This window comes from Bufo gargarizans, chromosome 4, assembly GCF_014858855.1.
Source record: "Bufo gargarizans isolate SCDJY-AF-19 chromosome 4, ASM1485885v1, whole genome shotgun sequence".
Lineage (NCBI taxonomy): Eukaryota > Metazoa > Chordata > Amphibia > Anura > Bufonidae > Bufo > Bufo gargarizans.
The window spans coordinates 194,221,965-194,247,020 of NC_058083.1; the positions used below are offsets into that span (position 1 = coordinate 194,221,965).

General features: G+C 42.8%; 1 protein-coding gene across 2 annotated transcripts in view; it reads left to right on the plus strand.

The window, feature by feature from the left end:
* The window catches only part of ECEL1 (endothelin converting enzyme like 1), a 108,246-nt gene that overhangs the window by 48,066 nt on the left and 35,124 nt on the right, over window positions 1-25,056 (plus strand). For both annotated transcript variants that reach the window (XM_044291347.1, XM_044291348.1), the window contains 2 exons: window positions 2,178-2,302; window positions 23,966-24,188. In XM_044291347.1, the coding sequence (XP_044147282.1) occupies window positions 2,178-2,302; window positions 23,966-24,188 (348 nt within the window). The remainder of the gene's footprint in view (window positions 1-2,177; window positions 2,303-23,965; window positions 24,189-25,056) is intronic.

Below are 25,056 nucleotides of genomic sequence, written 5' to 3' on the forward strand. Positions count from 1 at the left end.
CTTCCCGTCTTAAGTTATGATAAGGAATGGTCTAATTTCTTAAAGGGCGGTATTAAATGTGTGGCGCGACGGGCGCCAACATTGGGAAACCTACTAAGCCCAAGTCTCTATATGGAGGGTCCCAGGACACAACCAACCTGGTTATCCAATAAAGGTAGTTTCAAATGCGGACATGCCAGATGTATTTGTTGCAGCAATGTGAAAAGAAGCAGTACTTTTACATCTATGGCTAATGGTAGGCAATTTGCAATCAGGGCTTACCTGAACTGCAATACCAAATTTGCCATATATCTAATCACATGTGAAGTCTGCTTACTCTAGTACGTAGGCTGTACAACAAATGCTATAAAAACCATGATAAGAAAACACATTTCTGACATACCGCATTTTAAAACTAGAAACGTCTCTGCTGTTAGTCTGCATTTTGCCCTAGAACATGGAGGCGAGGTGAGGACCATTGAAGGAAGCTCCCTAATAGAGAGGCTTTCTGGATGTTCCGACTTATCACTTGCATTCCAGCAGGTTTAAATAAAAGACAAGACTTGATCTTACAATACAATTAAGTATCTCTTTACCATATTGCAAAGTAGCAGTTTTCTTTTCTTTAGCTTTTTTATTTTATTAGTATGTGAGTGAGCTTTTTTTAGTATAATGTTTGTTCTGATCCTACTAAGGAGTTAACAATCATGTGATTCCTCAACCCCCACGGATTGGTGTGGGAGGAGTATATTAGTGGCTGCTTAGTATGTGTTATCCATGTCATGATTAAGGACTGAAATATGAAGGTCCGAAACGCGTAGACTGTATTCTTGCCTATGAGGATTAGAAAGTTTTTACCGCATCAATAAAAGTGTCTCCTGTTCTTTTTTTTCATCATATTCTTGTGACCGTGCTCACAACAGGTGCAACAGGTGAGAGCTGCTATTTTTTCTAATCGATTTTTAGTTTCAATATCTTGTACAAGTTGTAAAAAACAGGTATCTCAAAATAGTAGCAATTCAATAGTTTAACAGGAAGGTGCTTTGTCCTTCAATGTTATGGGAACTTCTAAATTTTAAAGAATTCTATTCTATAAAGTACTATGATAGGAGCCACTGTTAAGAATATATAATTTAAAAAAAAAATCATTTTTTATGTGAATGGCCAACATACAACAGTAGGCATCAGAATTGGACTGGCCCACATGGGCACAGAGGAATTCCCCGATGGGCCCCTAGTCCCTACCCTCTGCACAAATGCTACATAGCACAGCAGAGTAACTGCACTACATATAGATAGGCAGAGTACAGCATCTCAACCAGCCCATGTCCATATCAAAAACTGGGTGAATTATTTAACGGTTTATTATCATAGATGCATTGGCTGGCTGACATGACTTCTAGACAATGAGGCAGGCCAGCCAGTATCTTAATTTTGTAAGGACCTCTTATAATGAATCACCTAGTAACATCTTGCCACTGTCTGCTTCTGTGTTAATGGGTAATATATGCATGTATCTGTATAGCGGGCACCCAGAATGAATTTTACTGATAGGCCCTAGGCACCCCAGTCCGACACTAGTTGGCATAGAAAACAGCGTAGAAAGGGACCAGCCAGCATGAAAGATCAGATGCCCCAGCAAGGTAGCAAGGTAATTTGCATATTTTAAAATTAAGTTTTTAACAAATTCTACTGGACCGAAATGATTATTTAGCTTATGTATAGAGAAATCGCACTATAGGGATTATGAGTAAACAAAAAAAAATAAACGGTTTAGTGGGGTGACAGAAGCCCTTTAATTTATTTGGGGAATGAAGCAACCAAAAACTACTACATACAAGCTTCGGCTACTCCGATTGCCACATGGGGGAGCTGGAGCATATCCGGAAGCGCGCACTTCTGGTAATACACACTAGTTAAATGTCTGTGTCCCCGACAGGTCATGAATAAGGACTATGCTTAGTGCGAAACGTGTAGACCTGTTTCGGAGACATGGACTATTTTAATTATTTTCAATAAAGATTCTACAGTTTTATTACAAAACTCTAGTGCAGGAACCGCTTCTTTGCCTCCCAGTTGTATTTGCTTCAACAAGGATCCGTGCACAGAGGATTAACCAGGCTGTGTGCTGATTGCACATGTTTGTTTTTATCCATTCCATTTGTTTCTACCATCTCTTATTTTATTGCTCACTTTAGATTAAATGGAGACACCTTTTGGACAGGATATTCCATGAAAACTTTTCTGAAGATGAAGAAGTTGTTGTGCTAGCCACAGATTACATGCAGAAGGTATCTGAGATGATACGTACTACACAAACAAGGTAAGAATCCATGACATAAACTTCACTTAATGTATTTTTATCTTTAACCCGATAGTGAGTAAATGCTGTATATATAGGTCACAGGCTTTATTCCAGAGCGGTGTATAAATACAGTGACCGCCAAATCAGAGCCCCTGCTGTAACCACCGACATCGGTGAAAACTCATATTTGGTATCACTGCGTTTATAATGACCAGCTTTATAAAAATTTCACAGGATCTACCTCTTCAGGTGAATGCTGTAAAAAAAAAAAAAAAAAAAGAACTATGCCAGAACAGCTAATTTTTCACCTCACCTCCAATAAATTATTATATCAAGCAATCAAACGGTCGTATGTACCCCAAAATTGTACCAATAAAAACATCCATTTATTCTGCAAAAAATGAACCCTCACACAAGACCATCGCCAGAAAAATAAATAAATAAGGCTCTCAGAAAATGGTGACACAAAAACATGATTTTTTTTAAATAAAAATTATTTGTGTAAAAGTGGTAGAATGAAAATAAAATATATAAAGTTGGTATTGCTGTAATCGTACTAACCAGCAGAATATAGATAGCATGTCATTTTTCCTGCATGGTGCATGCCGCAATAATAAAACTCAGAAAGCAGTGTAGGAATTGCTGCATTTCTTTATCCTGCTTCCCAAAAGGCAAAATAAAAAGAGATGAAAACATCATATGTACTCCAAAATAGAACCAATTATAATGGCAACTCATCCTGCTAAAAATAAACTCCCACACATCTCCGTAAAGATAAAAATAAAAAATATGTATGGTTGGCAGAAAACAACTGTACTGGTACCTAAGAGGCTGTTTGAAAGCAACATGCTGCCTGTAAACCAATCCATCAAAATACCAATCCTCTACAAAATCTAAAAGGTGGCATTTCCCTTCTAAACTCTGCAGTGTAGCCATACAGCAATTTACTTCCACGTTAATGTCATTTCCATACCCAGTAAAACCCACCTGACAATTAAAAGGTCATGGTTTGTCTCAGATGGCACTAGCTGGCCATAATATATTTGGCACAAAAATGCTTTTTTCATTCCATTTTTTTTTTTTTTTTCATTTTGCATAGTCCCCTTCTTGTTAATATGTGCAAAATACCTTGGTTTCAAGATCCACCCTTGATGAATAACTTAAGGGGTGTAGTTTCCAAAATGAATTCACTTATTGGGGGTTTCCCAACTGTATGGGTACCTCAGGGGCTTTGCAACTGAGATGTAGCACCTGAAAACCATTTCAGCAATATCTGTCCTCCAAAAGTCAAAAGGCGCACCTTCTCTTCTGAGCACTGCTGTGTTCCAATGCAGTATTTTCTACATTTATGAAATTTCCATACCCAGTAAAACCCACCTAACAACTTAAGGGGTGTGGTGTGTCATAGACAGCACCAGCTGGTTACAGCATAAGGGGCACTAAAATGCTATATCTGTGGAAAAATAGTAATTTTCATTTTGCATGATCCACTGCTCAATAATTTCTACAAAATACAGTGGCGTCAAAATGCTGACTCCAGCCCATAATATCTTAAGGGTTGGATCTTCCAAAATGGGCAGTTGGGGGTTCCATTTATTATTTAACCCTAGAGCCTCTACAGTTGTCAGAAGAAGATGCGTAAATCACCACACTGGAGCTCAAATGTGCATGGTGCTCTTTTACTCCTGAGCCCTCTTGTATGTCCAGGCAAAAGATAAGGTCCACACATACAGTTTTTCTAAAACCAGGAAGCACAGCATGATAATAAGAGGGCCTGCTTTTCACACTGGCATACACTTGGCACAACATATTGGCCACTGAAATTACATACCCGTGAAAAACTGCAATTTTTACTTTGCACCAGCTGCTGTGCATTCTTTTTTGCAAAACTCCTGTGGGGTCAAAATGCTCACAAAACCCCTTGGTAAATTATGCGAGGGTGTGGTTTTTAAAGTGTGGTCGCTTCTTGTGAGTTTCTTTTTTATACTACTTCAGAGACTTTGCAGTTGTCGGCCAATGCTTTATTAATCACCAAACAAGACCTCAAATGCACATAGTGCTTTTTCTCTTCTCAACCCTGCAGTGTGTCCTAAAATCAGTTTCTGACCACATGGGGGGTCTTATTGTACTCAGGAAAAAAATATGTAACAAAATTTGGGTTGCTTTTTCTCATATTGCCATTTGTTACAATTAAAATATAATGTCATTTTTCATTTCATGATCAAATAAATAAAAAAAAATTATGAAACGCCTGTTGTATCAAAGCAGTTAGTTTCCAAAATGGGGTCACTTTTTGGGGTTTTCCACTGTAGGGGTACCTCAAGGTCTCAAATGTGACATTGCACCTGAAAACCATTCCAGTGGAATCTGCCGACCAAAAGTCAAAATGGTGCGCCCATACAGCAGTTTACCACAACATATGGGGTGTTTCTGTAAACTGCAGAATCGGGATAATAAAAATTAATATTTATTTTGCTGTTAACCCTTGCTGTGTCAAAGGAAAAATTGATTAAATTGGAAAATCTGCAAAAAAATTGACCTTTTTAAATTTTACCCCTAATCTTTAAATCCTGTGGAACGCCTAGGTTAAAAGTTTTACAAAGAGTTTGTAAAAATCAGTTTTGAATAATTTGAGAGCTCTAGTTTCTAATATTGGGTATATTATGGGGCTTTCTTTAATTGTTTTAGCAGCTCTATGCCTGTACAAGTGCGCAATGGGGCCTAAAATTTTTTCACTTGCTTTTCATTAATTCCTACAAAGAAAAACTTTGGGGCCAAAATGCTCACTATACCCTAGATGAGTATGTTAAAGGGTCTAGTGTTCCAAATGAGGTCACTTTGGGGGGTTTTCAATCATTCAGATAGCTGTGAAAGACACCTTGTGTGTGTGTGTGTGTGTGTGTGTGTGTGTGTCCTAAACTGTTCAAAAATGTTAAGTTTTTCAATAATGCTTCCAAAATAAACATATGGAAATACTGTATATATCTGATAACATTTTTCTATTGTATTTGTGTATTTATGTGACATGTTGCCGTTAAAGATAGGGTACAATGCATTAAAGAGTACATGCCATTACAAAATTGCAGGCAGAATGTTATAGAGCAGGAGGAGCTGAGCAGATTGATATATAGCTTTATGGGGTAAGAGTCAGCAAAATTTGTAGTTTATACATTTAAGTCTCTGCTTTTTTCTGAGTTCAGTTGTACACAGGGGCCCTCTTATCCGTGTCCTATAGCTATCCCTGTATATACACACAAAATACCATCAATCACTGATAATAGTCAAATGGGCTATCTTGAGCTCAGAAAGAGCAGAGATTTTAATTATTGCTAAAAGGTGTCTGGTTGTTTAAGACCAAAACACTCTGGTTAGTAAGGAGTCAATAGTTGTGATCATATAGTCCCAATTTTAATTTATGCGCTATTTAGCATTTACCTTGGCTTAGAGCACTTTATTTGGTTTGGTAATAAACAGTCTCAATGCCAGCTTTGACAAAAACAACTAAACAATACAAGATTAACTCTGGACCTAACAGAAAAAAATAATAGCATAACAACATATTTGTGCCTTTTGGCATTTCCTATGTGTAGAAATGAAGACTGATTTATACCCAGTCACAGGGGAAAGATGCAAGCAACGAATGAAGGACATAATTTCTAGTCATAGACAGCTGTTGTTCTCTTATTAGATGTAAACATGGTTTTTGGCTTTTCAAGGTAGGTCCTCCGATGTAACATCAAAATAAGTTATGTTAGGCTGTAAAAGAAGTAAAACTTTTCAAAAGGTTTAATGTTAAAGAGTTTCTGTCACCCCCCAAACAGCAATTTTCAGTATTGGACTTAATATAATTGCTAATGTACACAGAGTCCATATATACCCCCCTCCTCCACTTGATTGACAGGGCCAGCGAGCGCTCTCCTCCTTCCGCTGGCCCAGTCTGCAGCTGAAATCCCACGCCTGCGCCGTACCGGTCCTCATTCGGCGCAGGCGCTCTGAGAGAAGGACGCTCGCTTGGCTGCTCCTTCCTCAGTGCGCCTGTGCCGATTACGCCAGCCGTACACCCAGAAGAGAAGACACTGGCAACGCTGGTAAGGAGGCGGAGAGTCCAGTGATGTCGCTGGATGCTTGATTCAGGTAAGTATTTGCCTAATAAGCATGCAACCACTACAACCACCAACGAAATGGGGTGCCATTATCTTACAAAAAGTATATTTAGACACACTAGACCACCAATGCTTATAAATAATATACCCATAATTAAATAATATATATATAATTAATAAATATATGTGATATACAGTATATACATATATTTATATGTGTGATGTGCTGGTGACACTGTTGGGGATTTATTCAAAATTGAAGGCATACTGAACCAGCATGGCTACCACAGCATCTTGCAGCGGCATGCTATTCCATCCGGTTTGCGTTTAGTTGGACCATCATTTATTTTTCAACAGGACAATGACCCCCAAACACACCTCCAGGCTGTGTAAGGGCTATTTGACCATGAAGGAGAGTGATGGGGTGCTGCGCCAGATGACCTGGCCTCCACAGTCACCGGACCTAAACCCAATCGAGATGGTTTGGGGTGAGCTGGACCGCAGAGTGAAGGCAAAAGGGCCAACAAGTGCTAAGCATCTCTGGGAACTCCTTCAAGACTGTTGGAAGACCATTTCAGGTGACTACCTCTTGAAGCTCATCAAGAGAATACCAAGAGTGTGCAAAGCAGTAATCAAAGCAAAAGGTGGCTACTTTGAAGAACCTAGAATATGACATATTTTCAGTTGTTTCACACTTTCTTGTTATGTATATAATTCCACATGTGATAATTCATAGTTGTTATGCCTTCAGTGTGAATCTACAATTTTCATAGTCATGAAAATAAAGAAAACTCTTTGAATGAGAAGGTGTGTCCAAACTTTTGGTCTGTACTGTATATACACATATATATATATATATATATATATATATATTTGTGTGATATATATATATATATATATATATATATATATAGTGTATATATATTTATTAATTATGGGTGTATTATTTACAAGCGTTAGTGGTATAGTGTGTCTAAATATACTTTTTGTAAGATAATGACACCCCATTTCGTTGGTGGTTGTAGTGGCTGCATGCTTATTAGGTAAATACTTACCTTAATCAAGCATCCAGCGACGTCATCGGACTCTCCGCCTCCTTACCAGCGATGCCAGCGTCTTCTCTTCCGGGTCTACGGCTGACGTCATCGGCGCAGACGCACTGAGGAAGAAGCAGCTAAGTGAGTGTCCTTTTCTCAGAGCGCATGAGCCGAATAAGGACCGGTACGGCGCAGGCGCGGGATTACAGCTGCAAACAGGGCCAGCGGAAGGAGGAGAGCGCTTGCTGGCCCTGTCAATCAAGTGGAGGAGGGGGCTTTTTTTAGACCGAGGATGCGGTGGCTACCAACAAGTAACCGCCCAACTTGCTGGTAGTGAAGAAATTTGCATATCACAAAAGTACTATTTTTAAAGAATTTAAAGCACAGCCAGAGGTAAGAGGGGTATATATGGACTCTGCGTACATTGGCAATTATATTAAGTCCAATACTGAAAATTGCTGTTTGGGGGGGTGACAGAAGCCCTTTGAGATCCAATGTACTAAAAGGCCTTCTGAAATTGTAAAGGCAATTATACATACAGAGGAGGAAACAGTGACTGCATGGAAGGCTCTCTACAATCTATCTACTATAGTCAATAAACTCGCTTGTCCAGTTTCACTTACCCTAAAGCTAAGAATTATATAAAGCAAAGAATCATAGAATGAATGTTACACAGGAGATGTCCTGGAGGCAAGTGTGCAAGTAAGGGTAATAGCTGTAAGTCTTTGTCTGAACATAGAGTATATGTTAGAAAACAGAGGACAGAGGAAACGACAAGGGCTTAGTGGCAATGGTGTTGGCTACATGAGAATGGACGTAGGTTAAATGTGCCACCGTGCACCAAAATGTTCACACATTTTGGAGTAAAACTGAGCTAACAAATAGTGATGTAAAGTTAGAAGGTCATCTACTTCCTATGCTGTAACAGAAATTTTTTGTTTTTTCCAACTGTTTTGTTGGTGGAGTGGCATTTGTACTATTTTTAGTGTAACATTTACTAAAGGTGCAGCCATATGTTTTGTGGATAAAGCTGCATTTGTAGCCATATTTATAATTGCAGCTTTTTGCAAAAAAGTCACAAAAAGTTGCAAGCGCTCTCCAGTCCCCTGGTGACATACAAAGTGTAATAAATATGATCTGACTTTAAACTGAAAATCCTGCCATTTTGTGCCACAAATGTAACAAATGGCGTGCATCATTTTGTGAAAAAAAAAAAAAAAAAGTACAACCCATTACAGATGCCCCCCCCCAAAAAGAGAGCAAAATGTTGCATGTCAGTACATTACCCCCTTAGACTAAAGAGTCTACAAGTTTGCCATATTCATCAGCCAGCATCAGCCACTGTGATAAATCTGACGCAGTTTAAACTAGTCTAAGTTTACATTGTCTTACTCATAGACAGTATAAGTAATCCCGCCCCAGTGTTTCTAAACTTGTGAAATGTGGACTCTTCAAGACCGGATTGGCCATAGACTCCACAGGGAGATTTCCCAGTGGGCCAATGGCCAGTGGGCTGCCCGAGCCCTCCTCTCAGCAAATTACATAATGATCTGATAGTCTCAGCATTAATTATTGGTAGGAGAACCAGGTACTTATTAATCTGGCCAATCGGCCCCAGGTGCCCCCTTAACTCAACAGTATCATTGTCCATAGGATGGTAAAATAATGGTGGGGGGAGCAGTATTTTGTGCTGCTATACAGTATTGCAGGCCTTGCTTACTTCTATTGTTCCTGCCTATTTGTGTTGCCCCTCCTTTCAATGTTGATCCGCCTACAACATGGGGTCACATTTAGATTTTTTTCCAGGACCACTGTAAGTTCCCAGTTTGTCCCTGGGACTATTTGTTGCTTTTGTTTTCTTTTATCTGTTGTTGAGTCACAAAGTCTTCTCTGCTTTTTCCTCAAGCATGTCATTGAATTATATTTCTCCTATGCTCTCTCGTTCTCCATCAATTTACTTTGCATCCACCTATTGCTGGCAACATGCATGTTTTGCTTTCTCTTTCTAGCCCCCATCTCTATCATTATTCCACTTTGTATCTTCTGGACACTAATCACGGAAAAAAATATTAATGTGGTTTACGTTCAATCAACTCAACTACCAATCACTTCTAATCAGAATGCTGAAAATGAAAACACAAGTCTTTATTAAATCTTTGTTCAAAAAATATAGGAAAGGGTATTCCGTGTTAATATCTGCAGTAGTCAGGTATCTAATTTGTGTAAGTATCTGCAGAATTTGATAAACCAGATAGTAGCTTTCAGCTGGTGAGCAAAATATCATAACACACACAACAGTCGGCTATAGAATGCGGTATAACATTTTGTAAGCTATTATGCTTGTAAACCACCAAATAATTAGCCACTGTGTTGTGTACCAGTTCAGCAACAGAAATGGTTACAATGTTGTGGACGGTGAAGCTACATGGGGATCTATTTACATACTTTTATTCTCGGGCAGCTCCGCCCATCATACAAAGCCCCCCTTAACTTCTACCTCCACTCATGCTATTAGCTACTTGCGCCGCTGTTAATTACATCAGCCAAGCGTGCTATGTAGAACTGACTGTCCCCCAACATCTACTCTATGCGTTTAGCCGATTACTAGGCTCATCAGGAGTAGCGGGAGTTCTACAGTAAAACACACAAACATACAATGCCACCTGCCTCATGTGGGCGGCGGTCTCGGAGCTAGGATGGCCGTAATACAGCCGCCGATCTGACTGAAATATATAGAGAGGAGGCCCCTCCCCTATAGCTGATCTAGCCACTTGGCCGGCGTGTGGGAGGAATGGAGGCGCGGTAAGATCGAGATACACCGCCGCCCAATACTCCAGCTCACTCTCAGGGGCGATCATAGAAGAGAGTGTAAAACACTCAAATGTTAATTAGGGATATATCATGAGAATTTTTGGCTTGCCCCGGGTGCTGGCAACCCACGCTACGCCACTGCAGTTGTGTCCGCAGTGGTATGTAATTATTGGTCTATCCCCAATGAGGTGCCCCACATTGGGATCTGATTTCAAAATCCCCCAATATCTTGTGAGGACCTCTTGCACTGTTTTGTGGGCCACATCATAGGTTGCAATGATGCGACTCGCTGTTTCCTGCGACGTATCGGTCTTAGGCTCAAGCAGAGTGTCCCAATTCACTGCAAGAGAATGTTGATAAGCTCTGGCTAAAACATGCTGGGGATAACCTCTATTCTTAAACCTGTTCTGTAAATCTCTGGCTGCAACACTATAGTCAGATATCTTAGAGCAGCTGCGATGCAGTCTTAAATATTGCCTCTTAGGGATGCCTTGCCTAAGGGGCATGGGGTGACAACTATCCCATTGTAACAGACTGTTAGCCGCAGTCTCTTTTCAGAATAATCGGGTCCCCAGACTGCCTTCCTGATCTCTATAAATAATCAGATCCAGGAAGGTGATCTGGTTAGTATGGATTTCTAACGTGAAGTATAACTCTAGATCATTTTTATTCAGGTCAAATCCGCAGTGTTCCCAGACCAGAGTATCAATACATCATCGATGTAACGCAACCATAGGTTGATGTGGCCTGCTCATTTGTTTTTCTCTTCCGCGAAGACAACTTCCCGTTCCCACCAGCCCAGGTAGAGGTTGTCAAAAGTGGGTGCACAATTGCCACCCGCCGTGACCAGGAATGGGTACGCTGACGCCACTTATGCAGTGGGCCAGAATACGGGTGAATAATAGTCTGTATTTGTTTGTAACGCCAATTGCAGCGTGCGCAGGGTACAACCCCAGGGCCCTTCCAAGGTGTTATAACGCAGGTCCCAGAATAGGAATGCCAGAGTGGTGTAATGACCAATAATGTCTCTATAGGGTGGTGATAATTGTGTCAATGGTGTCTCCTACCTGGCTCCTGGCTCACTTGCAATAAATTTGAGTGTAGTGATAGTAGGAATAATAGAGGAATTTTGCAGCAGAAATGATGTCCAGACCTTTAGATGAAGTTCAAATGTTTCTTTAGTGAAGATAACTTGTATCCTAGCAGTATACAGCTTTGGTCTCTTGGTCCCAGCAGGTTTTAGCAACGATTGGCAGGAAATGAATGCTTCTGCTTTAAGTGTGAGCTTGCAGGATAAGTCGTCTGCTTGGTAGCTCTGTAACTGTGACAGGAATGAATCTTGTGCACTTTTCTATAACTTCTGCTTTGTGGGGACAGACTAGCTGAGGAGGAATGGCTTCTCCTAGGTCTCTGGACTTAACTCACAGAAGGGTTCTCAGGGGATGCTTTCTTCCTGGAACTCTGGAGGTTGTCTGTGGTTCTCTGCTTCTTTTATCCAGCTGAGGCTGCAGGTGCTCAGCCTAGGTATATGATCAGGTCTCAGCCGAGACAAAATCCTTGCTGTCTTCCCTATGCAGAGGATCTCCTAACACACACATACACACACACACACTACTCCTAGCAGGGGGTGGGCTACACATTGACTCTAATTTCCTTTTCCACTCATGCTGCAGGATATGGGCACAGCCCACTCTGCTCACAGAGGGGGAGCTAAGCTGGAATAATCCATTCCAGCTTAGATTCACTAAACTGTAACTAGTACCTGACCAATGCATTGCTGCCACCTGCTGTTGAACATGGAAAATTACAAGAACTATGGAATTTAACATGGTTTTAGATGCACATTTGTGAAAACATAATATAAATTACATCAGATGATAATACAAAGGCTCTTAGGAGATAGTAGTGGGATAGAGTCGAGTAGTAACACAACTCTGGGATGTTACACCCCCCTGAGCTGGTGGTATACGTGGCCATCAAACAGGTACACATTATGTCCCAGAATGAAGTAAAGCAACTCTAGAACAAACTCATTATGCTGCCATAGATAAGTACCACGCTGACTCAAATAGGCCGCCACCGCTCCACACCCCTTTTCTTGGGGTATGAAGCTGTACAGCGCTCCCACTTCCAAACTGGCAAGCATAATGTGATTGTCCAGTTGAATGCCCTCCAATTTTTTTATAACGTCTATAGAATCCCGTATGTAGGACGGGAGGGCAAAGACAAATGGTCGAAGGATTTTATCCACATAGGTGCTAATGTTTTGTGTTAAACTCCCCATTCCTGAGACAATAGACCTTCCTTTAAGTGGGGAAATGCCCTTACGAACTTTCGGGAGACTATAGAAGCAAGGGGTTTGTGGAAATCTCGGGAGCAGAAAGAGATATTCCGTCTGGCTAATCATTTTTTTGTCACGTGCTGCCGTTACAATGCCTTTCAGTTTGCAATGGAAGATATTGGTAGGATTACTATCCAGAATCCGATAACATTTATCCTTAAGGATATCGAGGCACATAGTTTTGTATTGTTCATATCCCATGATTGTGATATTTTCCCCCTTGTCAGATTGTTTAATGACAATGGAGGGGTCACGTTCAAGGGAAAGAAGCGCCTCAGTCTCAAATCTGGATAGGTTAGATTTAATTGTAACCCGGTCTTCCATTGCTCTTAACTGGTCCGTAACTACCTTGAGAAAGATGTCCATTGGGGTATTATCCCCATTGGTGGATTTTTAGTGGATGGGAGCCTGAGATCTGAGAATGGCCCTTCATCCAGATCTCTATCACCCTCCTCCATCAAATCCACCAAAAGGCGTACGTCAGGTAGTTCGTCAATGTCAATTTCCAGTTCGAAACATTGTTGCCTATCAGGTGGGCAAGACAAACAACTTCCTCCACTTGAGGGATAGATCTTTAACCCATTCAAAAAGGTTAAATGCAAATGTGGGAACGAACAAGAGATCTTTTTTAAGGAGCTGCATTTCCACTAAATTAAGGGGTCTGTCAGAGAGATTGATGATTTGTAATTCATCTGTCTCCCTGTCTCCGTGTGATTGTGGGCCCCTCAATAATTCTTCCTGTCCCTCAGTGCATAAATGGCCGTAGTTGTTGGTCTCCTACTTCTAGCTTCACCGTCCGTAACATTGTAACCATTTCTGCTGCTGAACTGGTACACAACACAGTGGCTAATTATATGGTGGTTTACAAGCATAATAGCTTACAAGAAAATGGTATACTTAATTCTATAGTTGACTGTTGTGTGTTATGATATCATGCTCACCAGCTGAAAGCTACTATCTGGTTTATCAAATTCTGTAGATACTAACACAGATTAGATACCTGACTACTGCAGATATTAACACGGATTTGAAATTTTGGACACATAGTACCCTTTCCTATAATTTTTAAACAAAGATTCAATAAAGACTTGTGTTTTAATGTTCAACGTTCTGATTAGCAGTGATTGGCACTTTGTATCTTCCTTCTTTCTTTTAATGTCATACACAGCCCTGGGCTGACTCATAGCTGACATGCCACAGCCTAATCCAGACTGGACTCTACAGTTGGAACATTAAGCTAATGGTCATTGATCTAGTGAAGGGTTGGCGTGTGCTGAATGTCAATGTTGTGTGTTCCATAGTAATTGTCTGAGCAGATTTACTACACAATGTGCTTGTTCTCAATACAAGTGGATGTGGAATGCAGTACAAAACAATGACATTACTTTATGTATAGCTCTATTGCATATTTCTGCAGATCCAGAAATAAAACAATAATTGATGTGTGATGTGCAGCCATGGAATAATGTATAAGGATTCGTCTTGTAAAGTAAGGTACAAGGAGATAATACAAGTTTCATCAGGAACTGCTGCCTGGGGTTTTTCTTATGAACTTGCTGCCATTCTTATTTGCACCTTGCAAGTTCACGTTATTCTGTTTGCAACAAGTCAAACATAGCACTCGAGGAGTCTGGAGGATGAGTTCATTAAGAATCTGGAAATTACTAATGCATCATTATACCTATATTATATACCTATAATATACTTTCTAACATAAAAAGTATATAGTGCATTTGTATTGTGCAGCAGTTGTGTGCAGTTCTGCTGCGATACCATAGGTATGTAGAGGTACAAGCGCTATTGGAACAACTATTTGCAATGGGTGTGATATACCTGTTGCCCCCAAAAAAATGAATTGAGGCAGGCACTATACCTGCTTCTACAAAATACTGATTGAGGGGTTCTATATTCCTGCTTCCACAAAATACAGATTGAGGGGTGCAATATACCTGCTTCCACAAAACACTGATTATGGGGTTTTTATATACCTGCTTCTACAAAATACGGATTGAGGGATGCTATATACCTGCTTCCACAAAATACAGAATAAGGGGTGCAATATATCTGCTTCCACAAAATACTGATTAAGGGGTTGGATATGCCTGCTTCCACAAAATAGTGATTGAGGGGTGCGATATACCTGCTTCCACCAAATATTGATTAAGGTGTTCTATATACCTGCTTCCACAAAATACAGATTGAGGGGTGCGATATACCTGCTTCCACCAAATATTGATTAGGCTACTTTCACACTAGCGTTCGGGGCTCCGCTTGTGAGTTCCGTTTGAAGGCTCTCACAAGCGGCCCCGAACGGATCCGTACAGCCCCAATGCATTCTGAGTGGATGCGGATCCGCTCAGAATGCATCAGTTTGGCACCGTTTGGCCTCCGCTCCGCTCAGCAGGCGGACACCTGAACGCTGCTTGCAGCGTTTTCGTGTCCGCCTGGCCGTGCGGAGCCAAACGGATCCGTCCAGACTTACAATGCAAGTCAATGGGGACGGATCCGTTTGACGTTGACACAATATGGTGCAATTTCAAACGGATCCGTCACCCATTGACTTTCAATGCAAAGTCAGGAGTCCCCATCAGATCGGAGTTTTCTCCGATCCGATGGTATATTTTAACTTGAAGCGTCCCCATCACCATGGGAACGCCTCTATGTTAGAATATACCATCGGATTTGAGTTACATCGTAAACCTCAGATCCGACAGTATATTCTAACACAGAGGCGTTCCCATGGTGATGGGGACGCTTCATGTTAGAATATACTGAGAACTGTGTACATGACTGCCCCCTGCTGCCTGGCAGATGCTGCCAAGCAGCAGGGGGCAGACCCCCCTCCTCCTGTAATTAACTTATTGGTGGCCAGTGCGGCCCCCCCCTCCCTCCCCAGTATTAAATATTACCAGTGCGGCGGCCTCCCCCTCCCTCCCTCCCCAGTATTAAATATTACCAGTGCGGCCTCCCCCTCCCTCCCTCCCCAGTATTAAATATGACCAGTGCGGCCCCCTCCCTCTATATTTATTGGTGGCCGGGCCAGTGCGGATTCCAAGTATTGTGAGCAGTGCGGCCTCCCCTCTCCCCCCCCTAATTAAAATCACCGCCCCCCCCCCATCATTGGTGGCAGCGGAGAGTACCGATCGGAGTCCCAGTTTAAATCGCTGGGGCTCCGATCGGTTACCATGGCAACCAAGACGCTATTGCAGTCTTGGCTGCCATGGTTACTTGGCAATAAATACAAGCATTATACTTACCTGAAGAGCTGCGATGTCTGACCGGCCGGGCGCTCCTCCTACTGGTAAGTGACAGGTCTGTGCTATAGGCAATGCGCCGCACAGACCTTTCACTTACCAGTAGGAGGAGCTCCCGGCCGGTCAGACATCGCTGCTCTTCAGGTAAGTATAATGCTTGTATTTATTGCCAAGTAACCATGGCAGCCAAGACTGCAATAGCGTCTTGGTTGCCATGGTAACCGATCGGAGCCCCAGCGATTTAAACTGGGACTCCGATCGGTACTCTCCGCTGCCACCAATGATGGGGGGGGGTGATTTTAATTAGGGGGGGGAGAGGGGAGGCCGCACTGCTCACAATACTTGGAATCCGCACTGGCCGGCCACCAATAAATATAGAGGGAGGGGGCCGCACTGGTAATATTTAATACTGGGGAGGGAGGGAGGGGGAGGCCGCACTGGTAATATTTAATACTGGGGAGGGAGGGGGGGCCGCACTGGCCACCAATAAGTTAAATACAGGAGGGGGGGGGGGGTCTGCCCCCTGCTGCCTGGCAGTCGTGTACACAGTTCTCAGTATATTCTAACATGAAGCGTCCCCATCACCATGGGAACGCTTCTGTGTTTAGAATATACTGTCGGATCTGAGTTTTCCGAAGTGAAAAATCAGATCTGAAATAAACAGTTATGCAAACGGATCCGTTCTGAACGGATGCAAGCGTTTGCATTATAGGAGCGGATCCGTCTGTGCAGACACCAGACGGATCCGCTCCTAACGCAAGTGTGAAAGTAGCCTTAAGGGGTTCTATATATTTGCTTTCACAAAATACTGATTGTGGGTGCAATATACCTGCTTTCACAAAATACTGATTAAGGGGTTTGATATACCTTCTTCCACAAAATACTGATTAAGGGGTTTGATATACCTGCTTCCACAAAATACTGATTGAGGGGTGCGATATACCTGCTTCCACAAAACACTGATTATGGGGTTTTTATATACCTGCTTCTACAAAATACGGATTGAGGGGTGCGATATACCTGCTTCCACAAAATACAGAATAAGGGGTGCAATATATCTGCTTCCACAAAATACTGATTAATGGGTTTGATATGCCTGCTTCCACAAAATAGTGATTGAGGGGTGCGATATACCTGCTTCCACCAAATATTGATTAAGGTGTTCTATATACCTGCTTCCACAAAATACAGATTGAGGGGTGCGATATACCTGCTTCCACCAAATATTTATTAAGGGGTTCTATATACCTGTTTTCACAAAATACTGATTAAGGGGATTGATATACCTGCTTCCACCAAATATTGTTTGAGGCCTGCGATACACCTGCTTCCACAAAATACTGATTAAAGGGATTGATATACCCGCTTCCACTAAATACTGATTGAGGCCTGCGATATACTTTTTTCCACAAATACTGCTCTTTTATAGTGACTTTGGCACAGGGTCATTTTGAAAATGACAGGCAGAGGGAGAGGCAGGCCTTACCGCAGGGGTGGTAGGGCCGGGCAGGTGCACCAGCCCGGAGCCTAAGTGGGAAGTTGGAGAAGGTGCGTGCAATTACGTCAAAGGACGCACCAGAGTTGGCTGAGTGGCTCACTCAGCCTTCCGCTTCTGCACCCTCCTCCTCCTCCTCTGTATCTGAACCCTCCTCACTCTCTGCTGTGTGCACCCCCAAAGACACCACCACCACCACCATAGCCCCTCAACTGGAGCCAGAGGAATTCTTTTCCCATCCATTCCCAGACCTTACCGATGCGCAGCTATTCTTGGCATCGGATAAGGAAGAGGAGGTAGCAACGACCACCACCCAGCGGTCGGACCACAGTACCCAGATCAGCCCAAGAAGGTTGGTCCCCGCTGTTGCTGCCTACTCAGAGATCTCTAATGTCAGTGGTGGTGAAGGTGACGATGATGATGTGTCGATGGACATCACATGGGTGCCCACAAGAGAGGAAGAGGAGGGGCCTTCAGAGGGAGAGATGGAGCAGCAGATAGGGAGGAGAAGGAGGAGAAGCAGGCAGAACTCGCAGTGCACAGGAGGCAAAAATCTAACTGCAAATGTATCTGTAGCGAGCCATCATCCATGCACGGTCACATCTTGCGCTCCCAGGACGCCGGCACATGGCTCCACAGTGTGGACTTTTTTTTAACATGTCAGCTGGTGACAATAGTGTTGCCATCCGCAGCCTGTGCTGTCAACGCATATGTCGCATTAGGCCCAACACTCACCTAGGGACGACCGCCTTAGGAAGGCATCTGGCCTCCCATCACGAGCCCAGTGGGAGCAACGCTGTCAGAACCCACAAAGCCACATTCCCGGTGCTCCACATCCTGCCTCTTCTCCTTTTCCTCTGTCCTCCCATTTGTCCTCCACTCCACCTTCCACCGAGCTATCATCGGGTTCATCTGGCAGAAGGCAGGCCCAAATGTTCAAGCATAAAAAGTTGATGATGTCGGATAACCCTCTTGCCCAATGGCTGACCGCTGGCTTGTCAGAACTGCTAGCTGGCCAACTACTGCCATGTGAACTGGTGGACTCGGAGGCCTTTAGAAATTTTTTTGCCATTGGCACACCGCAATGGAAGGTCCCCGGAAGTAAATATCTCTCCCAGAAGGGCATCCCAGAGCTATATTGCACCGTTTAGCGGCAAGTGAATATATCTCTGGCACACAGTGTCGGTGCCAAAATACATCTGACCACAGACAGGTGGTCTAGAAAACACGGGCAGGGAAGGTACAAATGTAACATATCGTTACTAACGAAACTCGATTTCTAGTCCTTCACTATAGAAATACTCAACAAGGCCAGTAGATGGCAGTGTTGAGCTAAAGTACGAAATGAATCAGTAGTATTTGAATCTCGAATCCAAAGAGAGCACAAGTTATTGTTCGAAATTGTTCTTGGAAATAAGGGGCAATTGGCCTCCTAAATTATAGAAGATATAGGGGCAGCATCAGTGGTATTATGCCAAAAAAGAATTTAGCTGTGTTACCGAATATATTCACTATTGTGCCATATAAGCGTTTTTTACACTATTCGTGAATATTCTAATTTAGAATATTCACAAATATTAGATTTTTTTTTTTTATAGTACTATAACAAATATATTCGTATTGTATAATAATCGTCTTTTTCGCACCATCGGATATGAGTAAAATACTAAAAACTCATATCCAATGGTATATTCTAACCCCCCGGCATTCCCATGGTGACGCTTGTCGGGGCGTAGTGTGTCGACGGCAAATAACTAAGATGAATATTTTAAAATATGAATATATTCGATATCGTACTATGTATTCATTTTTTAGAATATTCGTCCTTAATACTGGTCCAAATCTAGGGCTGTATACTAATGCTGACTGCAGTTCCATGCGCCATCTGGTGTTCACAAACCAACATTGCACCCTGAATTTTCTCAATGGTCTATTTAGACACTTAGGGTTTACAATTTAAATTCGATATCGCTATGCGCTCACGCGATTCCAGTTGTAGAGCTAGCGATGTTACATCTGTACATAACTTTTACTGCCCACTGGGTGAATCTTCTGACGGCCGTCAAGCATGCAACCCCTGGCACCTGTGTGGATTTGGTGTTACTGCCACGGATTGCATGCAGACCTGCCTCTTCTTCTCCTTCTCCTCCTCCATCCTCCGCCTCCTCCTCGGCTGACTCCTCCTTTTCCACTGCTAATGCCTCTTCCGCTGCACCCCCCAAGCTCTCTAGAACCTATTCGACGTGCCATGCTGTGCTGCAGCTGTTGTGCCTGGAAGCCAAGAGCCACACCGGTCCTGCACTTCTTTCAGCTCTGCAGTCACAGGCCAATCAGTTTCTAACCCCGCTCAATTTGACAGTTGGTAAAGTGGTGTGCGACAACGGTGCCAATCTGCTGAGCTCGCTGAAACAAAAAATGACACACATGCCGTGCATGGCACACGTCCTGAACTTAGTCGTGCAGAGATTTGTTGCCAAATACCCCGGAGTCCTAGACATCTTGCGAACGGCCATAGCTCGCCTTGCTGACGTTCAGAGGCGACACCACCTGCCCGTCAGACGTCTGATTTGTGACAGCCCAACGAGCTGGAACTCCACCTTGTATATGCTTGATAGGCTGCTCCAGCAGCAATGTGCCATTAACGACTACCTGTACAAACTCTGCAGCAGGACAGGTTCTGGGGAGCTTGGTTTATTTTCACCGCGCCAGTGGCTGCTCATGCACGATGCATGCAGACTTCTGCGGCCATTTAATGAGATCACCAAACTGGTCAGTCGCCGCCAGGGCACCATTAGTGACATCGTACCTTACACCTTCTTTCTGGAGCATGCATTGCGTCGTGTCATTAAGCCGTCAAGGAGCAGGAGCTGGAAGATGAGGAAGTCGCAATGCTGAATGAATTCCAGGGGGGCTACTCCATCTGAGACAAGTCAGCAGGAGTCTGAAAAAGAGTCAGAGGAGGATAGTGGCTGGGGGGAGGAGGAGGAGCAAGCAGAGCAGGCTTTGAGGAGGACTTTAAACTGGGCGATCCCTGGTGTTGTCTGTGGCTGGGGGGAGAGAACAGAGGACGACATTCTCCTGGACGATGAGCAGGAGCAAGGGAGCTGCACCCCTTCAATTTAGTGCAAATGGGGGCCTTCATGCTCCAGTGTTTGAAGAGGGACCCCGTATTCAAAAGCATAAAGGGCAAGGACCAGTACTGGGTGGCAATTTACTTAAACAAACACAAAATGGCAGACATGTTACCACCATCACAGAGGGCTGTCAGAATGCAGCATTTCCAGGCCTTGCTGTGAGAGATGTTGCATTCCGCTGTTGCGGGCGCTGGCAGAGGAATTTCCACCAATAGCGAAACAGGTGTGGGTACCAATCCTACCGCGCCTGCAAGAAGAGGGCGGTTTGAAGATGTGTTGGTCACTTCGGATATAAGATCATTCTTGCAACCAACCCATCGACAGCCGCCTCCGGTTCCAGCCTCAGGGAACGCCTAGACCGACAGGTGTCCGACTACATCAGGTTAACGGCCGATGTGGACGCTCTGAGAAGCGAGGAACCCCTAGACTACTGGGTGTGCAGACTTGACCGGTGGCCAGAGCTGGCAAAATTTCCCATGAAACTCTTGGCTTGCCTCTCGTCGATTGTCCTGTCCGAAAGGACGTTCAGCTCAGCAGGGGGGATCGTGACCGATAAGCGCACTCACCTAGCTCATGACAGTGTGGACTACCTCACATTTCTAAAAATGAATGAGGCATGGATCTCAGAGGAATTCAACACCTGTGACAACCACATGTAATTGGATTTCCTCATGCCAGGCCACACATATCCGCCACCCAGAACAAAGAATGGTCCTTGTCTTATGTATATATAGCGACATAGAAGGCCTTTTCTGTCAGGTGAATGCCTGATTTTTGGGGCCTCTACTCCAGTGGCCTTCAGTAAAATTGTTATCCAGTGACCGCCTTATGTCCCTCCAGCCACATAATCACTTGTTCTTTTCTGTCAGATGAATGCCTAATTTTTGGGGCCTGTACTGGCCTACAGTAAAATAGTTATCCAGTGACCGTCTAATATACCTCCAGCCACATAATCACTTGTTCTTTTCTGTCAGGTGAATGCCCAATTTTTGGGGCCTGTACTGGACTACAGTAAAATTGTTATCCAGTGACCGTCTAATATACCTCTAAGCAGGGGCGTAGCTATAGGGGGTGCAGAGGTAGCAGTCGCTACCGGGCCCAGGAGCCTGAGGGGGCCCAAATACCCTTGTGCTGCATAAGAAGACACACAAAGCACTGAGGGAAGGGGGGCCCAAGTCTAACTCTTGCACCAGGGTCCATGAGCCTATAGCTACGCCCCTGCCTCTAAGCACATAATCACTTGTTCTTTTCTGTCAGACGAATGCCTTATTTTGGGGGCCTGTACCCCACTGGCCTACAGTAAAATTGTTATTCAATTATCGCCTAATGTACCTCTAGCCACATAATCAATTGTACTGGCCTACAGTAAAATTGTTATCCGGTGACCGTCTAATATACCTCCAGCCACATAATAACCTGTTCTTTTCTGTCAGGTGAATGCCTAATTTTTGGGGCCTGTACTGGCCTACAGTAAAATTGTTATCTAGTGACTGCCTAATGTACCTCCAGCCACATAATCACTTATTCTTTTCTGTCAGGTGAATGCCTAATTGTTGGGGCCTGTACTCCACTTGCCTACAGTAACATTGTTATTCAGTGACTGCCTAATATACCGCCAGCCACATAATCACTTGTTCTTTTCTGTCAGGTGAATGCCTAATTTTTGGGGCCTCTACTGACCTACAGTAAAAATTTTATCCAGTGACCATCTAATATAACTCCAGCCACATAATCACTTGTTCTTTTCTGTCAGGTGAATGACAAATTTTTGGGGCCTGTACTGGCCTACAGTAAAATTGTTATCTAGTGACCGCCTAATGTACCTCCAGCCACATAATCACTTGTTCTTTTCTGTCAGGTGAATGCCTAATTTTTGGGGCCTGTACTCCACTGGCCTACAGTGAGATTGTTATTTAGTGACCGCCTAATGTACCTCCAACCACATAATCACTTGTTCTTTTCTGTCATGTGAATGCCTAATTTTTGGGGCCTGTACTGGCCTACAGTAAAATTGATATTCAGTGACCGCCTAATGTACCTCCAGCCACATAATCACTTGTTCTTTTCTGTCAGGTGAATGCCTAATTTTTGGAGCCTGTACTGGCCTAGAGTAAAATTGTTATCAGTGACCGCCTATTGACCCTCCAGCCACATAATCACTTATTCTTTTCTGTCAGGTGAATGCCTAATTGTTGGGGCCTGTACTCCACTTGCCTACAGTAACATTGTTATTCAGTGACTGCCTAATATACCGCCAGCCACATAATCACTTGTTCTTTTCTGTCAGGTGAATGCCTAATTTTTGGGGCCTGTACTGACCTACAGTAAAATTTTTATCCAGTGACCATCTAATATAACTCCAGCCACATAATCACTTGTTCTTTTCTGTCAGGTGAATGACAAATTTTTGGGGCCTGTACTGGCCTACAGTAAAATTGTTATCTAGTGACCGCCTAATGTACCTCCAGCCACATAATCACTTGTTCTTTTCTGTCAGGTGAATGCCTAATTTTTGGGGCCTGTACTCCACTGGCCTACAGTGAGATTGTTATTTAGTGACCGCCTTAATGTACCTCCAACCACATAATCACTTGTTATTTTCTGTCATGTGAATGCCTAATTTTTGGGGCCTGTACTGGCCTACAGTAAAATTGATATTCAGTGACCGCCTAATGTACCTCCAGCCACATAATCACTTGTTCTTTTCTGTCAGGGAAATGCCTAATTTTTGGAGCCTGTACTGGCCTAGAGTAAAATTGTTATCAGTGACCGCCTAATGTACCTCCAGCCACATAATCACTTGTTCTTTTCTGTCAGGTGAATGCCTAATTTTTGGGGCCTGTACTCCACTGGCCTACAGTAAAATTGTTATCCAGTGACCGCCTAATGTACCTCCAGCAACATAATCACTTGTTCTTTTCTGTCGGGTGAATGCCTAATTTTTGGGACCTGTGGCCTAAAATAAATTTTTTCTAGGCTCCAGCAGGGCACATTTTTGAGAGTTTCCCTTTAAGACGCATATTTTTTGTGGGAATTTTTTCCATTGATCCCCCTCTGGTATGTCACTGTCCATGTTGTGGGACTATTTGTGCACTTCTAGTATTTAGTGACTGCAAATATGACCTGAAGGTTTTTCAGGTTTTCCTACCATTAAAGTCAATGGGGTCCGCCGTGAACACGCGGTTCGCTAATCGTCCCAGCCGATGTTCGTCCATAACTATTAAAGATGTTCTGAACAATTTGTGGATTAAATCTGCCAAATGCCAAGGGGCCCCACAAAATTTGTCTTAATTTCAAAGAGCATTTGTTCAAAATCTGCAGTCACATGATGGTAGTATTATTCTCCAGACATTTGTGACAAATTTTATCTTCAGTTATATTTTTAACTTTGACGTCAATAAGGTACAGGTAAGGTAAAGATTTTACTAAATGTGTGCTCTGTCTTGTGGTGCAAACAAAAGCCAATTGGTTCTTCTTTCTTTGGTTCATGTTCATGTTTCCTGTAGTGTCCTGCACAACTACATGCTATGGCGACTTGTAGTAGTACTGAGTGAGCATCTATCAGCTCCCTTTCGAGATGCGCTTCATGAATTGTCTAAAGAGATGGAGGGTTCCGAGAAACAACTGGAGCTGGGAAAAGTCTGTCTTACACAGGCCAATAAACATTTTGGAATGGCACTGGGAGCCTTGTTTGTAGAAGAATATTTCTCATCAACCAGCAAAGGCAAGGTAACAAAAAGATGATGTCCTAGAATTTCACAAATTAGAACAAAGGAAGATTAAAACAAAGTGTGTGCACAAAATGTGTCTTTGTGGTTAGCTAATTATCAGATGCAGCATGCATTTTATTAATAAGCACATCCGAACTGAGAACTGGGGTACAGAACCAATGGAGCCTATGGAAAACATTTATTTCATAAGAATGGCAGATTGATGTTTGGATCCAAGAGAAATAGTTAACGGATAGGGTTCAAAACAGTGCCCATTTGATACTTATACTAAGGGTACGGCCACAAGGTCATGTTTCTGCATACAGTTTTGGAAGCCAAAATCAGGAGAGAAAATATAAAGTATATACTGTATATGATGTCTCCTCTTTTGAATTAAAGGGCTTCTGTCACCCCACTAAACTCATTGTTTTTTTTGGGGTACTTATAATCCCTATCCTGCGATATAGCTATACATTATGTTATTAATTATTTTTGTTCTGTAAATATGTAAAAAAACGTACTTTTATAATATGCTAATTACCCGTCTACCAGCAAGAAGGGCGTCTACTTGCTGGTATAAGCCGCAAAAAAATTAGCATATTATAAAAGTACGTTTTTGACATATCTATAGAACGAAAATGATTAATAACATAATGTATAGCTATATCGCAGGATAGGGATTATAAGTTCCCAAAAAAAAAAAGTGAGTTTAGCGGGGTGACAGAAGCCCTTTAACTCCTGGTTTGGGCTTCCAAAACTGCATGCAGAGACCTGACCGGGTGGCTCTACCCTAAAAGGGAAGAGACAACCTTTTGACAACCCCACCCCATTTGATTTGTATATGACTAAATACACAGTGGTCTCCAAATAAAGAGATCTGCTTCTCA